At 36.8% G+C, this 26654-nt stretch overlaps 3 protein-coding genes across 4 annotated transcripts in view; 2 read left to right on the forward strand and 1 right to left on the reverse strand.

The window, feature by feature from the left end:
* LOC135750644 (uncharacterized) overlaps window positions 1-26654 on the forward strand; it is a 39464-nt gene that overhangs the window by 4261 nt on the left and 8549 nt on the right. The window lies entirely within an intron of this gene.
* Window positions 654-25025, forward strand: LOC135752287 (uncharacterized). Its single transcript, XM_073814570.1, has 6 exons — window positions 654-927; window positions 1023-1380; window positions 3633-4865; window positions 16614-17155; window positions 19183-19600; window positions 21316-25025. The coding sequence occupies exons 1-6, from the start codon at window positions 775-777 to the stop codon at window positions 22404-22406; spliced, it is 3795 nt and encodes a 1264-aa protein (XP_073670671.1). The 5' UTR covers window positions 654-774; the 3' UTR covers window positions 22407-25025.
* LOC135750650 (uncharacterized) lies at window positions 10221-17387 on the reverse strand. 2 transcript variants are annotated; one of them, XM_065269609.2, is made up of 3 exons: window positions 16078-17387; window positions 13922-13999; window positions 10221-13700 (listed from the first exon to the last, which is right to left on the reverse strand). In XM_065269609.2, exon 3 carries the CDS (start codon window positions 13474-13476, stop codon window positions 12223-12225), a length of 1254 nt encoding a protein of 417 aa, XP_065125681.1. In that variant the 5' UTR covers window positions 13477-13700; window positions 13922-13999; window positions 16078-17387; the 3' UTR covers window positions 10221-12222. The 2 variants fall into 2 exon arrangements, with proteins under 2 accessions (XP_065125681.1, XP_065125680.1); XM_065269608.2 differs by lacking the exon at window positions 13922-13999 and having other exon boundaries at window positions 16078-17385.

The raw sequence follows: 26654 nt of genomic DNA on the forward strand, positions 1-26654 counted from the left end.
AGAATTACGTCAAATAAGGAAAGAAAGACAGAAGGCCAGAGGGGAATTATAAGAGGTTAAATATTAAAAGCAATATTTGGCTTTTTAGATTTTTTTAAGTCCATCAAAGACAAAACTATTATAAAAATAATCACCCAGACATTTTAACAAAATGGGCTTTTTTTCCAGAAAATTGCATTTGTCGATACATAATTTGCTGAGTAAAATAAAAGGATTAACAACATACTGAATACAATATATTGAATTATGATAAAAGAAAATTATATTAAAAGTGTTAAAACATATTTTAAATTTAATTTATAAGATATAACAACTCATCTTTAGTCAAGATAAAGAATAGAAAGTTAAAATTACTTGTAAATCTGAGTTCATTAAACAAAAGACAAATTAAGGCAGCAAAGATTTTGTGGTAATTTATCAAGAGGTCCTTGTAACAAAATCTCAGGCCTACCTCCAATTTTCCAAAAAAAAAAAACTAAATTATGGACAATGTTCCATATAGAGTCTGTTCTTTTAATCAATCTTTTTAACTAATTCACCTATAAAGAGGGAAAAATCAACAACTTCAAGACCGCCATCACTAATGAAGTGTTGAGTGTCTTCTCTCTCCAGTACAGCAGGAGGCGCTCTGCAGCTCTTTAGTCCGCCGATAAACCCACTAAAGAAAGAAAGAAAGAGCTCGCGTGTGATGTGTTTGTGTATCCTCAGTGTTTTTCTCTCTTGAGTGTTTTATTGAGTGTAAACAGAGTCTTGTCTCTGTGTATTTTAGTGTTGATGATGGATGAGATGTGCTGTAAATCAGTAGGAACTGATCTGTCCATGCTGGATATTGATGATTTCATCACAGAAATCTCTCAGCTGAAGAAAGAGGTGGCGTTACTGGAGACAAAGCTGAGGTTAAGAGGAGATGAAGGACTGAAGAGAGAGGTTTGTACAGCTTAAACATCCTTTACCTGAATCAGACAACATCAAATCATTTCTAATCTTACTCTGTGTGTGTTTGTTGTGAATCTTCCACACAGGACTCCGAGCTCAGTCTGACTTTACTCTGTTATACTGAGTCAAAGCCCACAGACGCTCAGGACACTACAGTGTGTGACAGTAATCAGGGCTTACAGGATGAGGAATCTACTGATCAAACCTCCACAGAGTCTCTGGATTCTGTCTGGAACGCTGGAGAACAGCAGCAGATCCTGCAGACCAAACTCAAGATGTGTTCAGTCAAAGTCACCGACTGCTCGAACCTCATGATGGAGATCAAAACTGAACCCACAGAAGAGGAAGATCACATTGAGGAAGATGAAGACAATCATGATGATGATGAGGAGGAGGAGGAGGAGGAGAATTATGACAACGCTGATGATGATTTTATTCCTTCAGGTATGTTTCTTCTTCTTTTACACCAGGGGTTTTCAATCTTTTTGTCAGCCGAACCCTTTTGATCTAAATGATTTATTTCAGGGACCCCCATGAGATTTTTACTTTTAAAGTTTTAATTTTACATGGTTATTGTTGTTATTATTTCCTGTTTATTGAACTTTTATCTGTTATTTTTCTTTTATTGGTGCATAATATATATCAGTCCACTTTGCATGAGTTCTCATTCTATATATACACAACATTGTACTATGGTGTTTTAAGGGAGGCCACTATTCCTTTTACTTAGTCATGTGCTTCAGTGTAAATCTCAAGTTTAAAGTCACTGTAAACCAGATGTTGACTTTAATTCTGTTACAACTGGGCGATATGGCAAAAACAATTTGCAAGGTGTTTTTAAATGAATGCAGCTCAAACATGCATTTTAGTCTGGGACTAAGATAAGACCTGTCAGAGAAACCATCATCTAGTCCTAGTGTTTAGATCTGAGGTGTTTATTGGTGTATTATAAACGTGACATGGCACATACTCTCAGGTGAGATCACTATGAGCTGTTTAAAATTGAAATTTATCATTAATAATATTTATTTATGTTTTTAATATTTAGAATATTATTTTTTACTCTCCAATTTCATATTAATATTTTATATTTTTAATCTTAAAGGTGACCAAGAATGCATGGAAATAATCTGTTATTACCTTATTTGAAAGGTAACGAGGGTCACGTCACCAGCTCTCATAGTAAATAAATTGTGGCGTGAATGATGAAAAGTTTAGGCTCTCAACCTTAACTTGTATGTTTAAGCCTGTCTCAGACGAAGGTACAGATTTTGAACAAAAACAATTGTTAAGAGATGTTTCTGATTGGGATTTTATTTCGTTTTTTCAGTATGCTCATGCAAAACGTAAGTTAGCTGTAACTTCAAAGGTAGAAATTCAGCTTAAACACTAATTAGCAGCATTCATAATTTTTTAGCACTGCAACATTATTGTAATTAATGTAATGTGTCACCATATGACAATGACTTATACTGTCCACTGTTTTAATTTACTTACGTTAAATGACAAACACGTTCTTATAGATGTATTTCTTTATTCTGTGCTGTGATGAAGACAGAAATATCATGACTGTAAGGATTTTATACGCTGCTGTCGCGTTATTTGAGCTGTTTCTCAATGAAGGCAACCTGATGTCAAAGAGTCATGTTGACGGAGTAAATAGGTCTTCTTACAATCTATGCTATTTAGTTTGGTAGTTAAAGGAACAGTATGTAAGAAATATATCTCAATTTATCATAAAATGGCCCTGATATGTCACTAGAAATTAATAAATCATTTTCATTTCAAATACTTATATCTCTGACAGTGACAGTGGTCCGGCCAGGATATTATCATTTAAAAAGTGGAGTTGAAGCCCTCAACTGATGTTTATGTTGTCATGTTGTGTATTTGCCACCAGTTGTGATATTGCAGTACCAGTTTTAGCCACAAGTTTTGTGATTGCAATACTAATTTTGGCCACAATCCTATATACTGTTCCTTTAACAATAGCTAAGGTTAACTTTATCACAGACGCATCTTGCGTTTGATCTCGACAACGCGGTTAATTATTGCTCACTAAGAAACTTTAAATTTAAACCGAAATCAACAGTTATAAAAACACTATTTACAGTTTGTTGTAGGGGTTGTAATGGCCATATTGCCCCCTTTTTCAGTATCAAACCCTGAGCGAAGCCTGCTTGATATTGTATCAGGTTAAAAAAAATTGTTCGCGGTGAAATGGCCAGAGTAAATGAACAACTTTAGATTGAATTTCTCTGGTATCTGGTTGTGCCTGAACATAACATTTATATCCATGTTCTGCCGTTTACGTCCTTGCTTGTTTCTTCTTAATACCTGCAAAACTTACGACAATGCTGTGTACGTCCAGCTGACCTAGAACTTGGGCGGCTATAGAAATGTTGGGGGCGTACATTACAGTCAGTGTTATGTTGAGATTTCACTTTAATTTTGTTGACACTGGTTATGTATGGAAATGCTTCTTCAAAACATTAAGACCAGCATGACCTTCAATTAGCTTTTTGTGGCATCCAGCCACAGCCTTAACATTTTGAATGCTGCTAAAAACAGGTTAATATTAATTTCATGTTCAAAGAAAATGATAAATGTTTATATATGTTGCTCATGCTCTGTATCTTTTCTTTGTACAAATTGTACATCATGTCCATTTCAATATCTATCATGTTTTATTTCAGACGAGAAGAGTGATTCATGCAGTGATGGTGAAATAACATCTTCAACAACAGAAGAGCAACGGACAGCACAAACTCTTTCCAGCATCACCGGTGGAGAGACATTGAGCTCACAGGGACATTTAGAGAGAAAACACACAGAACAGAAACTCTTCACCTGCAGGAAATGTGAGATCAGCTTTCCTACCTTACAAGAACAGAGACGTCATTATTCAAAAGTGCACAGAGTGAGGAAGAAGAAGCAGTATCATTGTGAGCAGTGTGATGAAGTTTATTCCTCCCTTTCTAAACTGAAAGTTCACATGAGGACACACAGTGGTGAAACGCCGACATTCAGCTTAGAGAAACATGAACACACAGATCAGAAACTTTTCACCTGCAGAAAATGTGAGATCAACTTTACTACCTTACAAGAACAGAGACGTCATTATTCAAAAATGCACAGAGAAAAGCACTGTGAGCAGTGTGGTAAAGGTTATCTCTCCATTAGTAGTCTGAAAGTTCACATGATGACACACAGTGGTGAAAGACCGTTCCAGTGCAGTAAATGTGACATGCGTTTCAGAACCAGGGATACTCTTATTGGTCATGAGAGAATTCACACGGGAGAAAAACCATACAAGTGTCCTCACTGTGAGATGAGTTTCAGCCAAAAAGCCTATCGGAAGAAACATGTGTTTTTACACACCAATGAGAGACCGTATCAGTGCAATCAATGTGACAAAGCCTTTAGGGATTCAGGTTGTCTAAAGATACACCAAAAAATTCACTCCGAGAAACTCCATCAATGTTCACATTGTGATAAACGTTTCCGTCATAAATCTTATCTGATACGTCACGAGAGGATTCACACTGGAGAGAAACCTTACCTGTGCTCTTACTGTGGTAAAAGTTTTTCAAGTTCAGGTACTTTTAAAGTTCATCAGAGAGTTCACACTGGAGAGAAACCTTATCCGTGTAGTGTTTGTGGGAAGAGTTTTACTAAACATTACGGTTTAGTGTCACACCGGAGAACTCATACAGGAGAAAGACCTTACAAATGCTCTTTGTGTGAGAAGACGTTTACTCAAGCGGTTCTCCTGAGAATCCATCTGAGAGTTCACACTGGAGAGAAACCTTACCGATGCTCCATCTGTGGAGAGAGATTCGCTAATGTAGGACCTTTTAAGACTCATCAGAAGAAACATGTTCAAAACGACCTAACCAACAAAAAAGACTCCAAATGTCTGAACAGTAGAATACATTAAATATGTATTGATTAAATAATTGTTCCCTTACTACTGGCTCTGTCCCCTTCTCACTTAAAATTGCTGTAGTCACCTCAGTTTAATATGTCCAGCAGCCATATCACCCTGTAGCCCAAGACCTGTTGCCCACTGAAGCTAAGTAGGGTTCAGCCTGGTCAGTATTTGGATGTGAAGATCTCTTGGGAAAACCAGGTTGCTGCTGGTAAAAGTGTTAGTTGGATCAGCAGGGGGTGCTCACCCTGGACTGAAACCATACTACCAAAAATCACTAATGACATCTTGGTAGCTGCTGACTCTGTCTGTTTCACCGTCCTTGTTTTACTTGATCTGATTCTGAGCGCTGCTTTTGATACTGTTTTACACATGTTCTTATCTGTCTCTGGTTCTGCTCTTTCATAGTTTGTTTTTATCTCACCGAAAGAAACTTCATCTCAATGTACAATTTTAAATCTTCCATTGCCCCACTTATGTAAGGTGTTCCTCAAGGCTCAGTTCTTGGTCCATTACTCTTTCTAGTTTATGTACTGCCCCTTCATCATATTATCCATTGACATGGTTTTAAATATCACAGTTATGCAGGTGACATTGAAACCTTTTTTTACTGCCTCATCTGTTGATTCAACTTCACTTTCCGTTTTAAATGAATGCATTTCTGAAATCAAAACCTGGCTTCACATTAACATTCTTAAAGAGGCACTCCACTTTTTTGAAAATATGCTCATTTTCCAGCTCCCTTAGAGTTAAACATTTGATTCTTACTGTTTTGGAATCCATTCAGCTGATCTCCGGGTCTGGCGCTACCACTTTTAGCATAGCTTAGCACAATCCATTGAATCTGATTAGACCATTAGCATCCTGCAAAAAATAATCAAAGAGTTTCAATATTTTTCCTATTTAAAACTTGACTCTTCTGTAGTTACAGCATGTACTAAGACAGACGGAAAATTTTAAGTTGCTATTTTCTAGGCCAATATGGCTATGACTATTCTCTCATTCTGGCATAATAATCAAGGACTTTGCTGCCGTAACTTGGCTGCAGGAGGCACAATGATATTACGCAGTGCCCGAAAATAGTCCCATGCCATTGAAAGATAGTAAGGGAACTATTTCCGGCTGCTGCCTAATATCATTGTGTATTCGATTACCAATGTCGTATTGGTCCACATCGGTCATTGCACGGGGATTCAAACACAAACTTGACCATACTAGAGTTTGCGGCTAAAGCAATTTAGCAAAGTCGCTCCTGCATTTTCTTGCTAAAAAGGTCCCCATGTACTTGTAGCTCTCCATAATCGTCTATATACAACTTAATACAAAACTCAAACTGTATTCAAATAAACACTATAATAATTCAGTCTAGCTCCTTTTAGCCGCTTATTGTTAAATCATTTGACTATATAACAGCTTAATTATAGCAGAGATAATTATGACTACTACCCTGATAGCCCATACGACTGCACATCAACTTAGTTAGAGGTAGAACTTAATTAGCATGTATTAACCCCGATCCCAGATATGTGGTAACAAAGATATATCGTAATACCTTATAGTAACTCAGAAGAGTCAATAATACAAAGCAAATCAAAATGGATGCAAACATAACAATTTATTAACCAGGTAGGAAAAACATAATTCAAATGCAAATGTATATTCCAATTCAAATACGAAATAATCAAACAAAAAACCATTGCATACCTGGTAATGATGAAGATCTGGTTACATATTTATCAAAATAAAATATATGATGCTGTATCGAAGGCACAGCATCATGGGGGTTCCTTTCTACATATAGAAAATCCCACCTGAATCTTTCACCATTTTCCTTAAATATCCAGAGAACAAAGCATTGTGATAATGATGTACTGATTGCTTCTTGTAAACCCAGGGGTGTTGTCTAATATACATACAGTGGGTGATTGGTTAACATGTCTAAGGTAGGAGGTGTCTCTCAACATTGAGTAAAGTTTGCTTACACTTTAACGTTGAATTCTGTTTTCATATGAGTGAGACCATTATAACCACTTGCATTGTGACATTTCAATTGAAAACCAATAAGATCTGTTTCAGATTCTTTGTGCATGTAGAATGTAGCATATACAGTTTGCTTTGAGACAATGAGAATATGGATGTATGACACCCTGAAGGTGTGATCATTGAAAAACAAATGTGGTCTCCGTTGGAAGTTCACTGTGAATCATAAGCGCGTTTCACACAGACATTCCGTAAAATACACGGGACACGCATCCTGGAATTTTCCGGGACCATTTGATTTTTTTGTTCATTCACACTGACATGATTAGCCGGCATCTGATGGTCCCGGGAAGACACGTGACCTGTTGAAAGTCCCGTCCTCTCTTCTACGCAGCGACTGAAGTTTGCAAATTATTTATTATTTCCCTCTCCAGAAACCACTCGCGTGCATTTTTGTTTATGATAAGACTACAAAGGAGCGCGTGAATGCACAGTTCTATTCTGGTGAATGATCTCAGCTTCTGATTTCTGCTTTAACACAGTTTTCAGACATTTCTCATCGTGATTGTTTATATGCATTTAAAACCCGCAATTTGAGGTGCTGAACGATATATCTTGTTAGGATGACGCGCGGGTATTTTCCTGTATTATTGCTCAAATGAGCACGTGACGCAATATTCTTTTATGCTGCTGAATGATCTCCGTTTCAACGCAGTAAGTAACGAGCTAACTTACCTGATATCTGCTTCAGTCCAGTTTGCCGATATTTCTCGTCGTGAATGTTGTAAATCCCTCATTTTAAAGAGTTGAACCAACTTCATGATGCCATGACACGCGCGTCCTCACTACGGCACGTGCGTCATTGTTTATGAGTCTCATTTATCATTTCCTGATAACTGCTTCAATCTAGTTTGCAACATTTCTCGTGGTGAATGTTTATATGCATGTTATCTCTCGTTTAAGGAGCTGAACCATAACTTTTGTTGTGATGATGCGCGTGTCCTCACTACGTCACGCCCATTACGGCATTCTTTCGGCTTCTTGTTCACACAGAGGGTTTTCCGTATATCTGACTAGGTCCTCTTTCCGGCAACGATCCCAGAAGATTAACGGGACGAGTTTGTGTTCACACAGATGCTTGTCTGGCAATTTTACGGGTATTTTCTGGGACCAAAGGTCTGTGTGAATGGGGTTCTAGAGTGTTTTTCCCGGGTATTCACGGTGCACCCATGCTGTGTTCTTTGGGGGAGTGCTATCTTTATTCATGAAATTGGCCTTACTTAAATTTGAAGTAGCTTGAGTTCATCTAGCCACTTGTCCCATTTTTGTGGAAAGGCTGCAGGATTTTCTTTGTCCCATCCACAACTCATTCTGTACAACTTTTGTCCAATTCTTTTAGGAATCTCTCCAAAAACTGTATCAAGAAGAATATTGGCTTGTTTCTCAATGAAATCAGCAAAGTCTGACCTTCTTTGAGAGCGTTCAAAAAATGCCGTTTTATCTCTCCACGTTTCTCGTGGTAAATTCAATTCTGCCATGTTAGCCAGATCTTGCAACATCCTCTGAGGTAGATTGCATACCTGTACAATGCTTTTCCATCGTCAGGACGAATGTTACTCAATTTTAAAGCTTTTTCCATGTATGCACTAGCAATCTTAAATTCATCTCCAAAATGGTACTTTAATAAACGTTTGGCTTCAGCATAATCTCTGCTAGCATTCCTGTACAGCAGGGACGGGCAACTTCGGTCCTGGAGGTCTTGCAGAGTTTAGCTCCAACCATAATTAAACATACCTGACGCACCCAATTAAGGTCTTACTAGGCATACTAGAAACTTTTAGGCAGCTGTGGTGAGGAGCTAAAGTCTGCAGGACACCAGCCCTCCAGGACCGAATTTGCCCATCCCTGATGTACAGACAACTTTGAACAAGTCCCTTTGGTTCACCTGCTGTGAACTGTTCTAGATAATACAAGTGAAACTTGTTTCTGCTGGGTCACAAAGCAAGTTGGCTAAATCGCTTTGTCTTTGCAAAACAGGACCAAGATCAACACCAGCGATGTTGGTGTATGTAGTTGCATCATGCTGCTGGTCAATATGTGATGTCATGATTGTAGTTGCAGCTGTTGTTTAATTAGTAGTAAGCTTGGGAACTCTTCTGATCCTCGTATTATGTAGAGGAGATGTTTCAGAATCAATGAATAAAGACGATTTTTCTTCCAAGGCCTTATCCAGGTTTTCAGCATTGTATTAACAGATGAATGAAAACTATGCAGTTCACTTGCTTCAGAGATTTCCAACACTTTTAGTTTTGCATTAGCAGCATCTATTTCAGACTGCAACTGAAGAGCTTCCATCTTAGATTCCAGCTTAGCTTTTTCAAACTTGAGTGCCTGTTTCTTTTTAAGAGCTTTAGCCCGGGCAAGTAAAGCTGCTGTATCTGCTGCAATTTTTATACGAGCTGACAGAATTGCACTGTTTCTAGATTTACTTGATCCTTTTGAACTTTTAGAAATATTAGATGCATTATCAAAAGGCTCAATCAAAGTCTGTGGATTGGTTATTTTCCACAGCTCCAGTTCAACCAGTCAATCCTTTTGTTTTTTTGACATCATCAGAAAAAAGCAATTGTACCGACTCATGCACTTGATAAAACTCATTTAAAGCTCTTTGATCAACCATCAAAGCCTTTCATTCATTATTTTTTCTTGTACAGGCCCTCTGCGCGAAGCACTGAATGATTTAAAACTCTCCATTGCAATTTCAGTACTTTCATTCTCAGTCATTATAAAAACTTCAGAATGTAGTTATTTGTCACGAATATGTCACTTGCAACAACTTGCATCCAAAACACTGGACTGCCATTATCAACTTCAAACTCCACATGTCCACATGCGATCTTAATTTGAACACTCCAAAGTTCACAAATATCTTTCAAATTATGAAATATCAGAATGTCAAAACCAGATAACTTTAATGTGTCTTTATGACTTTTTTGACTTAAATTTAGCGGAACAAATATAGTGAGTCGCTGTTCAGAGGGGAGAGCACAATTGACGTGTAGTCTGAATTAATCTTAAACATTTATTTTGATGGAAAACAAAATAGAATAGAAAACATACATTCACATCCCTGCAGGGAAACACGGTCAGATAATTGTATCCGCTTCCCCTTACTGAACTCCACCACCTTTCCTTATCTAAATACATAATTGTGATGATATAATAAAAGTTTCAATTCAAAACATTCAAAATTAGTAATCATACAATCAGAAATAATTCACAAATAATAATAATCAAACTTAGATTTAATTATATTCCATTTTCCATTGAATCAAAATGTGCAAATAAAACCGAAATGGGAAGAAAAGAGGAATGGCTCCAAAAAAACATGTTAAAGTAAACATATGACATTATTATCAAATTATTACAACTTTATTCTTGGTAAAAGACTTTATTCTCGAAATTTTACGACTTTATTCTCGTTAAATAATGACTTTATTCTCGAGATTTTACAACTTTATTCTCATTAAATAATGACTTCATTCTCGAAATTGTACGACTTTATTCTTGTTAAATAATAACTTTATTCTTGAAATTGTATTACTTTATTCTTGATAAATAATGACTTCAATCTCCAAATTATATTCTGACTTTTTTCTTGAAATTCTCGAGATGGTTTTATATTAGCTTGTCCCTAATCCTCTGGCGCTGGCACAGAAACAGAGAAAAACGAAATAAACCAGGCGCACGTGGTAACAAAAGCCTTGACAATTATATATGATCACCAAATCCTGAACAAATTACAGAGATCCCAATTCGCACGGGACTAATGTGTTCGGCGAAATATGGTAGGTCATTTGCGGGGGAATTTGCGGAGACAACCTCCGCAATTATTACAAATCACTAGAGGTCACCAGGTGATACTAATCCCATCCGAATAGGGCTTAAGAAAGAGTCAATCACTTTCCAGTGTGGTATTGAAATGTACATTTGCTGGGTGATGTGGATTGGTAAATCATATATGTGCAAGGTATTTTGGGAAATACAGGTGGTATACCAAATACAACAAAGTGTATAGTTTCAATTTTCCTTTGAAATCCAACAGTGATGTAAAAATCAAAAAACAGCTGCCCCATATATAGACCCAGGCCAGCAGTGTTCATTTATTGTGTATGCATTAAAGGATTTTAACTGCATAACATTTAATATCCTTTAATGCACACAGAAAGCCACTATGGTCATTTGTCAAGTTACAGACTAGAATTGTTTTTTAACCATATATTTATTATATTTTTAGTTTGCAGATCACATCAAATAATACAGTGAATAACATGTCATATAACACATAGCAAACATTTTTATCCTCTACCTCTCAACCCCCCCCCCCCCCCAATTCACAAACAAAGGAAAGAAAAAAACACAATTTCATCAGTAATGTTAAAGCAGTGTTTTAACATTAAATTTATTGAAATGCATTACAGTTTTTCTGAATTGCTAAAACACATTTTTTGAAACCATCACTCATTTTCTCAAAACCTTAAGCACAAATCCCAATTTTAAACAAAATTCCCAGAACCCCTGACTCTTCTAGCAAAATCAAACAATTCCTTCAAAACCATTTCACTTGTACTCAAAATCAAACTAAGCTTTCAAATCATACACACATAAGTCTATAATATAAAACACTACAGAGCATCCATTAGACACTACCTTAAAAAATGGAAAACACAACAACCAGGAGATCTGCTTACAGAAAAATACATGTTTATTGTACATAACAACACACTTGACAAATACTGTAAAAAAATCTGTATTACTGTAATCACAAGTTTAGTTCAGTGAATACTTTACTGCAAGTAATAGTACGTTTTCAATATTACTGTAAGCAGCACTTGTATTTTGTAAAAAGTCAGCAATCCAACTGCAAATTTTGCCGATTGCATCGTCTCTGGTGTCCTTTTCTTCCTCATACTCTTCATCTGCCTTTCAGACTGTTTCCAATCCACACAATTGGTAAAAAATACCATTAGATAAAAGTGTGTAGAATTTTGAGTTGTTGTGTTTACTTGATGATTAAAGTGTTGTAGTTGTGTTCAACTTTTGCCTGCCTGTGTTTAGCATTTATAAAACAAGTGCATTGCAGTGTGAAATGTGTGTTTTAGTGAGAAGTTTGTGTTTAGAATTTTGCTAAAAGAGTGCATGATGAGACAGATGGGTTTAGGCCACTATGAATTTGGTTCAGAGATTGGAGTTTAGTGTTTTAGCAATTCAGAAAAACTGTAATATAATTAATATCAAACTTTTTAAAAAACAAAATGTTTAACTGTTGACAATTTTTAGGAGAAAGAGATTGTCCTGTGTCTTTTTTTTTAAAATTATTTCAATGTAGTTTGTTCTTCAGTATGTTTTTTCTTCTGATGATTCTGGAGACTTCTAGAAGCAGCAAATCTCTCTCCACAGATCGAGCAGACGTAAGGTTTCTCTCCTGTATGAACTCTCTCATGGTCTTTAAAGGAACTTGGATGAGTAAAAGTCTTCTCACAATGAGAGCATTTGTAGGGTTTTTCACCTGTATGAGTTCTCTGGTGTGACACTAAATGTTCATGTTGATTAAAACTCTTTCCACAAACACTACAGTGATGAGGTTTCTCTCCAGTGTGAAGTCTCTCATGAACTTTAAAAGTACTTAGACCAGTGAAGCTCTTCTCACAGATTGAGCAGTGATAAGGTTTTTCTCCAGTGTGAACTCTTAGATGAAGAGTCAAATTAGTTGAAGTAGAGAAGCTCTTCCCACATTGAGAGCAGACGTAAGGTTTCTCTCCAGTATGAACTCTCTGATGGGCTTTAAATGAACTTGAATGAGTAAACGTCTTCTCACAACGAGAGCATTTGTAAGGTTTTTCACCTGTATGAATTCTCTGGTGTGACACAAAATTGTAATGTTGATTAAAACTCTTATCACAAACATCACAGTGGTAAGGTTTCTCTCCAGTATGAACTCTCTGATGGGCTTTTAAGGAACCTGACTCAGTAAACGTTTTCTCACACTGAGAGCATTTGAAAGGTTTATCACCTGTATGAATTCTCTGGTGTGACACTAAATTGGCAGGTTTTTTAAAACTCTTTCCACAAACACCACATTGATGAGGTTTCTCTCCAGTGTGAACTCTTGCATGAAGAGTCAAAGTACTTGAAGAAGAGAAGCTCTTCCCACATTGAGAGCAGAGGTAAGGTTTCTCTCCAGTGTGAACTCTCTCATGGATTTTTAAGTTACCTGACTTAGTAAACGTCTTCTCACACTGAGAGCATTTGTAAGGTTTTTCACCTGTATGAGTTCTCAGGTGTGTCACTAAATTGGAACGTTCGCTGAAACTCTTCGCACATACACTACAGACGTAAGGTTTCTCTCCAGTGTGAAGTCTTTCATGGGCTATCAGCTGAGATTTATAACCGAAACCTTTATCACAGTGTGAACACTGATAGAGTTTCTCTCCAGTGTGTGTTTTCTGGTGTAAATTTAAATAACTTTTATTTGTAAAGGCTTTGTCACATTCACTGCACTGATACGGTCTCTCATTGGTGTGTATAAGCACATGCTTCCTCAGATAGGATTTGTGGCTGAATCTCATCTCACAGTGAGGACACTCGTATGGTTTTTCTCCTGTGTGAAGTCTCTTATGATCAGTAAGACTTCGTTTGGTGGTGTAATATTTGCCACATTCAGTGCAGTAAAAAGGGGTTTCATGACTTTGTTTTCCTTCATGTCTCTGTGAGCTCAATGTCTCTCCACCGGTGATGCAGGAAAGAGTCGAGGACGTTATTTCTCCATCCAAACATGATTCACTCTTCACATCTGAAAGAAACATGAAACAATTAAATTCTCTTTTTACTTTTATTTACACAAAGAAAGATGAATCGAGATTCTGTATTTTTCTCTATATTCACACAGAGCCAGAGACAGGTCATTGCACATCAAATAAACCAAATTATGGTAACATACACAGTCAAAATTCTGTTTTCATTAAATTATTATTCTATAACAAAAGATCTAAATTTACTTGTTTAATGAGATACCTCAACTATGAAGACTTGTATGCTTTTGAACCAATAGCGCTCTATATCGATCATCACAGCTGCAGGCTTGATATAGACCTATATCACACGATTATGAGAGAAATATTGTTTTTATACAACAGTTCGACGGCACAAGTTTGAAAAAAGAAAACAACAACGGAGTGAATAAAAGCCTCTTTGTTGGAGAACTTTTTTCCGCCACAGATTTGAAGGCCAGAATGACATGTAGGCTTTTCGACCACTTGTTTCCATTGTCATAATAACTCGATAGACGGAATAACCGTTTCTTTATATTTCCACATTTTGGTCACAGTGTAGTTTAAAGATTGGTTCCGGGGAAAAAATATATATGTATAATATTCAAATATGCAGTCTACAGGGTCTACAAAGGGTCATAATTTTTAAAAATCTAAGTCATAGATGTAACAATGAATCTTTGTGAATAGTCATCATTGTTCATTGTCTATTGCAAGAGTAACAAAAATCTATTTGATGCTAAACTCATCAGTTTATTGTAAAAAAAATAAGTTTCATATAAGATGTTTTCTCAAGTAAAACAAATTTTTGAACGTACATTCAATATTTGTTCCTTTTTTAAACAAGGTAGCCAATATACATGATCATGATTGCATAAAGCACCTTAAGTTTTTCCCTTAAGTATGACACTTAATGGGTAGATCTTCTTTAATTGGTATGTTTTCTGTTTAATTCTTCATTTGATATGTTACTCTCTGTGAAAGGGTTGAACAGAAGACCTGATGCTGTTTTTTATTGAAATACAGACCAACCCAGCTGCACATAACGTTTCCTTATGGTTCCCATTTGGTTATTTTTGGGAACCAAATAAGAACGTTCTGGGAACGTTCCCGGTAGGTTATATTTAAAATAACCTAGAGAGAACGTTCCCACATTCCCAGAACGTTCCCTGCATGTTATTTTTATGTTTCATTTATAACCTAGCCCTGCAGGTTATTTTTGTGTAGAGAACGTTCCCAGAAGGTTCTGTAGTTTTTTTAAGAGATAACGAATACACTTTAATGATGGACGGTAAAGCCAGGCAGCGCAGTGAATGCCCACTGCTCTGTGTGTGTTCACTACTGCTGCCTGCTATCCATTCTATTTTTTTAAGGAAATTAAGTGAAAACATATTTAAATCCATGTATACCTTTATTAGTGCGCAAGTCTTATGTGCGCGCTCCACTGCTGCAGCACGCGCTTCTCTGCTACGTTCCTCCGAAACGCGCTTGGGAACTCACGTTACTCACGGTCATTTAATTTTACCTCAGAGACCAACACTATTTTACCGATTTCTTTACTTTCTTTTGTCATTTAGTAACTTAAATATCACAGAACAAATATATATATTAGTTTTCGATCGATTTTAAAGTCTATATGAAGACAATATGGTGTTCGAAGCTTTGGATTGATGTAAAACGAAGACGTTAGGTAGGCGGCTAACTGCTCTGGTGAATGAAATGTTTTATTTGTCTTTTTTACCTCAAAGACTACATTAGCAAATCATTTTATCTCTTTCTTCATTTTGTAACGTTAACTTAAATATACGTAAACAAAACTATATTTTAACGATTTCTGGTCGATTTGACACGGCTAATGAAGAGAATAGGGGAAAAACTTTTAATATTGTAACGTTATCTAAAAACGGATTGGCGACTAACTGCAATGGTAAGATCTGTAAAGTGTTTATTTATCAGTCAATATATTTATCTGTCAATATATGTCCTCTATATCTTGAAGTCATTATATATTTTACAATGTTATCTAAATACAATGTGTGATGTTGAGGTATTTTTTATTATTATTAAAAATAAGCTCCAGTTCATGTTCTCTGAACAATAAACACTGTTTAACACATGATGTTTAGTCTGATTATTTGCATTCAGGGATATCACAATGTAGAGGTTGTTATTTATATAGTTATGTACTTTAATTTAGCATTTTTAGTCGGATTATTTGTATATAGGCATATAACAATATAGAGGTCAGGGGAACGTAATCAGAACGTTCTGGGAACCAAAAATTGTTAGCTGGAAAATACGGCCGCCTGCTTTCTGTCAACGTTTTTAACTCTCATCTTCTGTTTTACATTTATAATCCAGGTAACCTTTAAACAATCGCTAATAATTAAGAAGACATACCTGAGAGAAAAAAATCATGACCATCATCATGATTGTCTTCATATTCATCTGCTGTGGGTTCAGTTTTAATTTCTGTAGGTTCAGTTTTTATTTCTGTAGGTTCAGTTTTGATCTCCATCATCATGATGTTCAAGAGAGAGGATACACACACACGACATCACACGCGAGCTCTTTCTTTCTTTCTTTCTTTCTTTCTTTATCGGCGGACTAAAGAGCTGCAGGGCGCCTTCTTCTTCTTTTTAATGGCGGATCATATCTTCAGGATATATACCGCCATCTACTGCATAACTAGACAGGAGTGTGTAAAATGGACGTTGGCAAAAGACACATCAAATCATAAAACAATAACAAAATCAAACTTTGGTTATACAAATAATAGTAATTAATTTTTAATTAATATTAATAATTAACATAAATTATTCTACTACATTAATACAATAATAGAACATCAGGTTCCATCACACTGAGCACAGGTGCCCCTCAAGGTTGCGTTCTCAGCCCATTATTGTTCACACTACTCACTCATGACTGTATAGCCAAGTTTGAATTCAACCTTATTATCAAGTTCGCCGATGACACAACAGTGGTTGGCCTCATCAGCGGCGAAGCACGATACAGAGAGGAGGTGGAATTACTGCTGGGTTGGTGTAAAAACAACAACTTATCCCTTAATGTGGATAAAATACAGGAGATGGTTGTTGACTTCCGCAGGATGCAATCTGAACATCGCCCACTGTCTATCGGTGGCTCAGAGGTGGAGAGAGTCAGAAGCACCAAATTTCTTGGCTTACACATTTCTGATGACCTCATCTGGTCTGTTAACACCGGTACCATATTGAAGAAAGCACAACAACGCCTGCACTTTCTGTGGAGACTAAAGAGAGCACGGCTCCCTTCACCCATCCTCAAAACCTTCTACAGAGGAACTGTGGAGAACATCATGACCTACTGTATCACTGTGTGGTTTGGAAACTGTAAAGCACACGAACGTAAGTCCCTGCAGCACATAGTGAGGACAGCAGAGAAGATTATAGGGGCCTCTCTACCACACATCCAAGACATCTTTACGTCACGCTGTGTGAACAGAGCTTCTGCCATCATAAAGGACCCCTCCCATCTGTGTCAGCTGTCAAAGCCCTAAACACCAGGGTGCCAGTCATCATACCGTTGTCATAAATTGCTGTTTTCCATTTACCACCCCCATTGAAGGACTAAGAGCTTAATAACTTTAAATAATAATGACTTTCATATGGTTGAGTTGCACAATTGTTTTGGTTTTTACCGTACTGTATGGGTTATTGTTGGTATGTATTGTGTGTATCAGGTGGTGTTATGTATATTTGTATGTGGTTGCACACGGATCTGTATGAAACGAAATTTCGTTCACCTGTATACATGTATACAGTAGAATGACAATAAATTAACTACTACTTCTACATTTGTAATATACATAATGAGATATCTGTTTCTTTATGTCCCTGCATTCCTTGCTCCTGTGAAATATTATGAATGTAATTTTATGCATCTGAGTCTTTCCATTTCTAAGTTGGTCAAATTTCTTACATCTAGGCTATATAAAACATGGGTGACATCCTCCAAGACTTTACATTTAGAGCATATACCATAACTTTTATCTATTAAGGATAATGTGGAATTAAGGCCTGTGTAGCCCAACCTCAATCTGGTTATAATAACTTCTTATTATAGTTAGTACATATGACTGATCTAAGAGGTTTAGTTTCTTCAACCCACCTAAGGGCAGTTATTACTGCAGCCATCTCTATTGAATATACTGATAAATGGTCACTCACGCTATACCCATATCTTTTTCCAAATTCTGGAATATAAATAACAAAACCACAATGCTTTTGCATGCAACCTCAAAATCAAAGAAGCGTCCATTAATCTGTTATTTGACTTTTAATCTGTTTAATATGCACAATATTATCAATTCTGTATTGCATCCTTGTCATTTTCTGAGATTTTCGTCGTTTTGATCATGTTACATTACATTTTCTGGCGGCAGGCGCTGCAGACAGCACAGTCGCAGACGTCATTTTCGTCAAGGGGTCTTTGCTGTTGCTACTGCAATTTGCTATCTGAGGAATTAAAACGTGTAATAAACGCTCACAACATTTCCAAAGCCCAGTACGGTTTAAAATGTAACAGTCTCGACGTTATATTTGTAGATTTCTAGATTCATCTTGGTACAACGCCAAAGTTGCCCAGTTCACAGGGGCACGGAAGGACACATGCTCACAGGCAAAATTTGATGTAATAATGCGTTCCTCTAATAATTTTATCTACATTTTTTTTAATCATCATTGAACATTAAAGTCTATCACGTCTATAGCTTATGTCATTTTCGTTGTTTATATACTTTATGGATACTAATTACATTTGATAGGATAATGCAGTTGTTGTGCAAAATGCATTAATGATACAATTAAACAAGTAATTTATTAAAATTTAAATAAATAAAACCTGCCGTTTCAGATTTAAATATGATATCAATATGCCATTATTACGATTGAATAGTATTTGATATGAAAGTTAGTCAACACTTTTATTTTGGAGGTTTTTGCATGAATGCAGGGGTGTTCAGATTGTCAGAAATGTAAGTGCCATGGAAAAGACTGAAAGCTCTATATTGTTTCGTTTGATGTCTGTGTATGCACAAATTTCTGTGAGCTGTGCACACTGTGCCCCCTTAAAAAATGGTGCATGACGCCCCTGCTCAGACAATTTCATTATAAAAGAAATGGGTTCACACCTTTACTACTCTGTTCACGTACTGTTTCCCATACTATATAAGGCGGTTTCGGACGATACTAAAGTACACGTGCCTCTGAATTTCGCGTGAAACAGTTCAAAATCCCGGTAACTCTCGCCTAGGTTTCGGACATACTATTCATTCGCCTACTGCAGTGCTTTTGCCTGCTATATAGTATGGCAGTGTGCGGTTTCGGATTCAGCCAGCATCATGCAGATTATCCTTGTCACACTCCAGTACAGCAGGAGGCGCTCTGCAGCTCTTTAGTCCGCAGATAAACCCACTAAAGAAAGAAAGAAAGAGCTCGCGTGTGATGTGTTTGTGTATCCTCAGTGTTTTTCTCTCTTGAGTGTTTTATTGAGTGTAAACAGAGTCTTGTCTCTGTGTATTTTAGTGTTGATGATGAGATGGATGTGATGTGCTGTAAATCAGGAACTGATCAGGGCTTACAGGATGAGGAATCTACTGATCAAACCTCCACAGAGTCTCTGGATTCTGTCTGGAACGCTGGAGAACAGCAGCAGATCCTGCAGACCAAACTCAAGATGTCTTCAGTCAAACCCATCGACTGCAGAAACCTCATGATGAAGATCAAAACTGAACCTGAACCTACAGAAGTAAAAACTGAACTGACAAAAGTTAAAACTGAACATAAAGAAGTAAAAACTGAACATACAGAAGTAAAAACTGAACCTATAGCAGATGAATATGAAGACAAACATAACGATGCTCATGATTGTATTCTGTCAGGTATGTCCCCTCGATTATTGATGTATTTTTATTCATAACTGTCATTGTTTTATAAAAGAGAGTCACAAACTAAAAGACAAGAAGTGAAGGACCAAAATCTAAAAAGAGATTGACATTTTTGAGGCATGTTGGCTTTTAAAAAAGACACAAAAGTTCTCCATAAGTTATGCGATCTGTGAAAACCCATGACATGGTGAAATTTTAACAATTGTAGGTTAAGAGAAGGAAAGAGCGATTGCTTAAAGGTACCCTGGTTATAAACACATGTATGGTTTAATGTGGTTTAATGAGGGTCTAAAGAGGGTCTTTGCTTTAAGTAGGCTAACCGTATTCGCATTTTCTGTATCGAACCTATCAGACCCACTTCAGATGCCATTTTGTTGCATTCACAGCCAGTTTGTCTCCCATTCAATTCAATTTTTCAATTCAATTTTATTTATATAGCGCTTTTCACAAAAGTCAATTGTTTCAAAGCAGCTTTACATAAATAGAAACAGTGAAAAGCACAGAAAAGGACAGATAGCACAACAGAATACATGATAGCATGAGCAGTTAAATTTGCTGCGGCTATGACTCAATATTATAATTGCACGTATTACTAAAGCAACGTATAGAAGAGGAAGCTAGGTAAAGCCCAAAAAGGCTGCCTCCCCGGGGTGAAAAACCCCCTAGGAGAAAAAAAAACCCCGGGCTTTTATCCGAGGAAAAATAAGTCCTAGGAGGGAAAAACCCTTGGGAGAACGGAAATGGAGATTTAGCGGAGATTAAGCGGTTCTGCCGGTGATCGTTGGTCAGGTATCAGCTGGGCATAACGTGATGGTTTAAAATCCCAGGTGTGTGCTTGGCATCGACAATGTTGTGATCATTGCTAGTTTAACTTCTGCGCGCTCGCTTCATTTTTTCTCTGGCTGTATGCGTATTGCGCAGGGGCCCCACACGCGTGCATGACGTTGCTTATTCGACTATCGTTAAGTTTTATAGATTTAATTATTATCAATAATTAATTGAAGATCGATTAATTGTTAACATCCCTAATTTTAATAAGTATAATTTTAAATCAATTTAAAAATTAAATTTAAATGTATAAATTAAATAACTAAATGTATAAATTAAATAACTATATTAATCAATTTATTAATTTAGTGTCTGGACACTTATCAGACGTATATTTTCTGTCAATAATATATTACACTATGAGATCCAGCACTCATATCAGTTTTTCATTCTGAAGAATTTTGAAACAGAGACACCTAAAAGTTAACTTCTGTATAATGTAGACACACAAACATCAAGAATCAGAGTATGAATCTCAAAAAAATGTTGCTAATTGCTAATCGCAGCGATCTTCTCCCGGACCCCACACACCTGCCATAAAATATAACCGGAAATACAGCGAGATTGTTTTGAGGGCACATATATATATATTTTTTAATAATGAAGCTCACAGGTAAGTCATTTGTAAAAAATATTGAAAAAATGTTTTTCATTGTATTTTCATGGCGACTTTTTAAAAAAAAAAAAAGGCTTCCATACCAATAACAAGTTTTTATGGCAATCTTACCCAACTTATAAAAACCGGAAAAGCCCGGGATACACTGCACGATTTTTGCACCTTAACACACTGTATGACATGGATCCTTTAAACTTGGGTACAACAAACGTGTAACTGTACAATGATGACACCTAATGTTCTAATATTGTTGTGTTTCTTTCAGATAAGAATAGTGATTCAAGTTTTGATGGAGAAATAATGTCCACAACATCTAAAGAGCGATGGACAGCACAAACTCTTTCCTGCATCACAGGTGAAGAGACATTGAGCTCCCAGAGACATTTAGAGAGAAAACATACAGAACAGAAACTCTTCACCTGCAGGAGTTGTAAAATCAGCTTTACTACCTTACAAGAGAAGAAACTTCATTCAGAAGAGTACAAAGAAAAGAAGTGCTTTCACTGTCAGCAGGGTTTAAAGGATTTTTCTACCACAACAACAACAACTAAAATAAACGTCGACATGAGGAAACACAGTCATGAAAAGCCTTTCCACTGCACTGAATGTGGCAAACACTTCACCACCAAACATAATCTTAATATTCATCAGAGAATTCACAAAGGAGAAAAACCACATGAGTGTCCTCACTGTGAGATGAGATTCAGACACAAACCTCATCTGAAGGCACATGTGATTTTACACACCAAAGAGAGGCCGTATCAGTGCAGTGAATGTGGAAAAACATTTAGGCAAGCAAGTACATTAAAATCACACCAGAATATTCACACTCAAGAGAAACGCTATCAATGTTCACACTGTGATAAAAGTTTCGGTCAGAAATCTCAGCTGATAGTCCATCAGAGATCTTACACTGGAAAGAAACCTTACGTCTGTAGTGTTTGTGCCAAGAGTTTCAGTGAACGTTCCACTTTATTGACACACCAAAGAACTCATACAGGTGAAAAACCTTACAAATGCTCTAAGTGTGAAAAGATGTTTACTCATTTAGGTAACTTAAATTCCCATCAGAGAGTTCATACTGGAGAAAAACCTTACGTCTGCTATCAGTGTGGTAAGAGCTTCTTTGATCAAGCTTCTTTGAACTGTCATCAGAGAACTCATACAGGTGAAAAACCTTACAAATGCTCTCATTGTGAGAAGACGTTTGCTCAGTCAGGTCACTTAAAAGCCCATCAGAGACTTCATACTGGAGAGAAACCTTACGTCTGCTCGATCTGTGGAGAGAGATTCACTAATGCAGGACCTTTCAAGACTCATCAGAAGAAACACACTGAAGAACAAACTGATGTTTGAAAAAGACTTTGTCTCCTTTTTCACCCCTGATTGCACCCCTGTGAACAAAACCACAAGCTATATACATACGGACATACAGTGATGGACCACAAAAAGAAAATGGATCCTCCAGAGGACTATCTGCTCCTCCACCTTAAGCAAATATGATGCTGAGTTTATGGGGACGATGCCATACTAAATGCAGGCTTTCGGATAGGGCTGGATGATCATTAAAGGTCAAGTTTTTTCTGCTCCCATTTTTTTAAACCCTAGTTAGTGTGTAATGTTGCGAACGGCCGGTTTTGTCTACAGCCCTCTACTTCCCGCTTTAATGACGTTACTAGAACAGTTTTTTGACTAAACCCTGCCCACAGGAATACATCATTCGCCAGTTACACTTCGCAGTGCGAGGGATTATAGGCGTGTCGTTATATTTGCGCTGCCTACTGCTGTGACATCATACAAGTGAGAGTGTCGTTGTACATTCCCTTACATTTATTTATTTCTCAGTCTGCCACAAAATTAAAATTGGCCACCACAAATAGATGCTTGCACATCGCGTTTATCACTACCTCTGTTTTTGGGAACTTATAGCAGAGCACAGATGACAACATGTTTGCTCGAGACGGCACAAGCTAGCACGAAGGTAAAGCTAATCTTTTATATTATAGTGATGATGACGCTAGTAGGGACTGCTCTCAGACCAATCAGTGTTCTGCAGTGTTTTCGCGGCATGTTTTGGTATCAGCTCAGGTCGCTTGGAACCCCAACTGAAGTGGTACTATAAAAAGTATCGGGTACTACGTACTGCACTCAGTTGAAAAGCTCCCAAAAGTAAGCAGACCTAATCCACACAGGGGGGGGACTTTGCAATGGAAAAGCCCCATAAGTAAACACTTGTACCTCTGTGATTTTCGCACGTAACAGAGTTTTTCTCTTTTTGGCATTTCTTTTTTCAGAAGAGAGGTATTTTTTTACTAACAGCTGCTTTACTTTGGTTAAGGAGGGATAAGAACCCAGCTAACAGAGAAAAGTTCTAAGAACGTTTCCTTGAAAGTTCCCAACGTTCCCAAAAATGTTCTGGCAACATGAAAAGTGTCCAGTTTTTTAAGCTTTCTAAGAACATTTCTGGGTTGTCTGAACATTAGAGGAATGTTACATTCTACAATTTTCGAATGTTGAGACGACGTCATGTTTTAATGTTCACACATTTAAAACAACTGTTTTCTAGATTTATATTTTTTCTTATGTAAATGATAACGAAATATTAAATTTTATTATTTTAAAACCGTTATAAATGTTCTCTAAAAATATTGTTGTATAAAACACAATTGACTTAATATTTTCAGATGTTGATGTTTTCATTTAAAGTCACCATTATGGTGATCAGTCTTTGTTTTAGGACTGGACTTTTGACCTGTGTAATTTTACTTGCTAGTTTTTCCCCAGTTGCATTAACTTTGTGTGTATGAAACACATTTGTTGTGTTAATGTAAAGTAAATGATCATCATCTAATAAATTGATTCAGTCACTCATCACAAGTTTCTTTTTTGGCAAAATAAGATCCAGCACTTACAGCAGTTTGTCATCTATATTAGTTAACTACATTAGTTAACATGAACTAATAATGAACTGCACGTATACAGCATTTATTAATCTTTGTTAATGTTAATTTCAACAATTACTAATACTTTATTACAATCTTGTTAACTTTAGTTAAAGCACTGTGAACTAACATAAACAAACAATTAAAAGCTTTATTTCAAAGATTAATAAATACTACAACAAATGTATTGCTCATGGTTTGTTCATGTAAGGTAATACATTAACTAATGAACCTTATTGTAAAGTGTTACCAAATCCTTAATAACAAACTGCTGTGAGAATTGACAGAAAATAAACTTTTGATGAGTGAGAAATCAATTAATTTGATGATGATCTTTACCATTATGTACCAACCACCACAGAATTTCACTATTAACTTTACATTACCATAACAAATGTGTTTTATAAACATAACGTTAATGCATCCAGGGAAAAACTAGCAAGCTAAAAGTCAAGGGGCAAAATAAGACAAAGCCTGATCACTTTAAATGACTTTAAATGAAACAAAACATAATCTAGTCTAATAACATAGTCTAATAAGTCAATTGTGGTTTCTACAGCAACATTTTTACCAAACATTTAGAAATAATGTTTTATAAGTGTTTAAAATAATAAAATGCAACGTTTTGCCATCATTTACATAACAAGCAACAACAGTTTTTTACTATATACACCAAGTATTATATACTAGGGCAATATGAGCAAAAAAATCATATTCTTTTTTTATTTAGGAATGACAGTATCTGATATATATAGCCGAAATATTACTGCCCATACTGGTGAAATTATTAAATCTATAAAATTTAGGGCTGGGACAATTAATCGTGCAAATGCGCATTTTCTCAATGAATGAATTTAAATGAATTACGTTGAAATGCCGCCACATCCAAAAGCCAGGAGGCGCAGAAACTCTATTTGTGCCACAGAAGTAGTAACATTACAAACACTATTCAAATGTCTAGAAGCATATTAATATTGCTGTTCTTTAAATAGTTTCAGGTATTTTCATGATAATAAACAATATTTTGAATGACTGTGCTTGACGAGTGTTGGTTTTTTAAATGCACACTATAAACAACTCAAACTGTGATTTTAGATTGATAAGGGCTTACTGATCGCAGAGCCGTAGTGCACGCATGCGCTGTGCATGAAACACAGAATCGGAGCCTTGAGATTAAGAATCCATTTAAGACAGGTATTAACTGGGTGTATAATGGTCCTGTCCATACTGTTGAATTTATTACATATATAAAATTAGAAACAAACAATTCTCATTAACATACCGTACTGTAGCATTAAGATTTGTGTTCACAGAAATAACTAAAGTAGTCAAAACTCTTCATGGGGTGTCACAGTCACGAGATGGAGCCCCTCCCAACAACAGTGATGCCATGTCCAGCACCTGCTTCAATAACGGAGTCGGTCTCTCCATTTACATTTAATGAATTATGTAGAACTGTTACTGTCTGGTTATTTTGAGTTTCTTTGTTTTTAAAAATTCAATTCAATTTTACTTTATTGTAATTCAAAGAACAGCAATGAAAGTACGTAGGAGCATACAACAACAGTTCATGGTATATTAACCCTGAAGAACCCACTGGTCAAATTTGGAGAATGTTAATTAATACTAAGAGAAGGGTTCTTGGGTTCTCCGGGATAAAAGTGCACTAACACCAGGACCAAAAAGAAAATATAACTATAAATGCAAAGACCAACTGGGGAGGAGGTCACCCATTAAGCAGCCTCACTGCATAAGGTTACAGGCTGTTAGTCAGTCTGGCTTTACTGGCACCAATAGACCTCTTCCTTCTCCCTGAGGACAGTAAATGAAACAGATTGTGGGCTGGCTGATGCTGGTCCTGCAAAATGTTGTGTACTCTCTTCAGACAGCGAGTATCAAACATGGTACTGATCTCTGGGAGAGTGATCCCAATGATTCTGCCCGCTGTTTTACCACTCGTTGGAGTGCTTGCTGATGGGCCGTGGTGCAGCTGGAATACCACACCAAGAAACCATATGTCAACACACTGCTGATGGCACAATTGTAAAAGTTGACCATCAGCTGTCTTGGAATCCTTGCGTTCCTCATCTACCTCAGGTAGTAGAGGCGCTTTTGGGCCTTCCCTATCACTGCAACAGTGTTAGTTCCCCAATACAGCTCCTCGGTCACTTATACTCCTAAAAATTTGAAATGAGGCACCCTCTCTACCACTCCATTGTCAATAGAGAGAGGAGAGTAATTGGGTCTGCTCTTTCGAAAGTCCACTATTATCTCCTTGGTCTTTTTGATATTCCAAAACAGTTTATTATTAACACACCATGATGCTAGGTGTTGCACTTCAGTCCTGTAATCCTCCTCGTTGTTGTTGATGAGTACGAGCACTGTTGTGTCGTCTGTAAATTTAACAATAAGATTGGAACGGAAAGTAGCAGAGTGCCCCCCCCCCCCCCCCCGGGCAAAGCACACAACCCTCAGGGGTCCCGATGTTAAGTAAAAGGGTGGAGGACAAATGCTTGCCTACTCTAACACTCTGTGTTCGGTCTGTCAGAAAGTCGGAGTTTAAATGGCCTGATTGAATAAAAGGCCGAGCTAAAGTTGACAAAGAGGAGTCTCACGGAGTCGCGTAGGTGTTCTTGTGCTTGAGATGTTCTAATAGCATGTG

Source organism: Paramisgurnus dabryanus, chromosome 4 (assembly GCF_030506205.2).
Source record: "Paramisgurnus dabryanus chromosome 4, PD_genome_1.1, whole genome shotgun sequence".
NCBI lineage: Eukaryota > Metazoa > Chordata > Actinopteri > Cypriniformes > Cobitidae > Paramisgurnus > Paramisgurnus dabryanus.

What these genes read in the sequence shown, in the direction of transcription:
- LOC135752287 (XM_073814570.1), top strand. Translation starts at nt 775, where the DNA reads ATGATGGATGAGATGTGCTGTAAATCAGTAGGAACTGATCTGTCCATG. An exon ending in ATGAAGGACTGAAGAGAGAG is followed by an intron (nt 928 to 1,022) that starts GTTTGTACAGCT and finishes TCTTCCACACAG; the next exon opens with GACTCCGAGCTCAGTCTGAC. An exon ending in CTCCAAATGTCTGAACAGTA is followed by an intron (nt 4,866 to 16,613) that starts GAATACATTAAA and finishes ATGACTGTATAG; the next exon opens with CCAAGTTTGAATTCAACCTT.
- LOC135750650 (XM_065269608.2), bottom strand. Translation starts at nt 16,201, where the DNA reads ATGATGATGGAGATCAAAACTGAACCTACAGAAATAAAAACTGAACCT. An exon ending in TCATGATTTTTTTCTCTCAG is followed by an intron (nt 13,701 to 16,077) that starts GTATGTCTTCTT and finishes TGTTTCTTTCAG; the next exon opens with ATGTGAAGAGTGAATCATGT.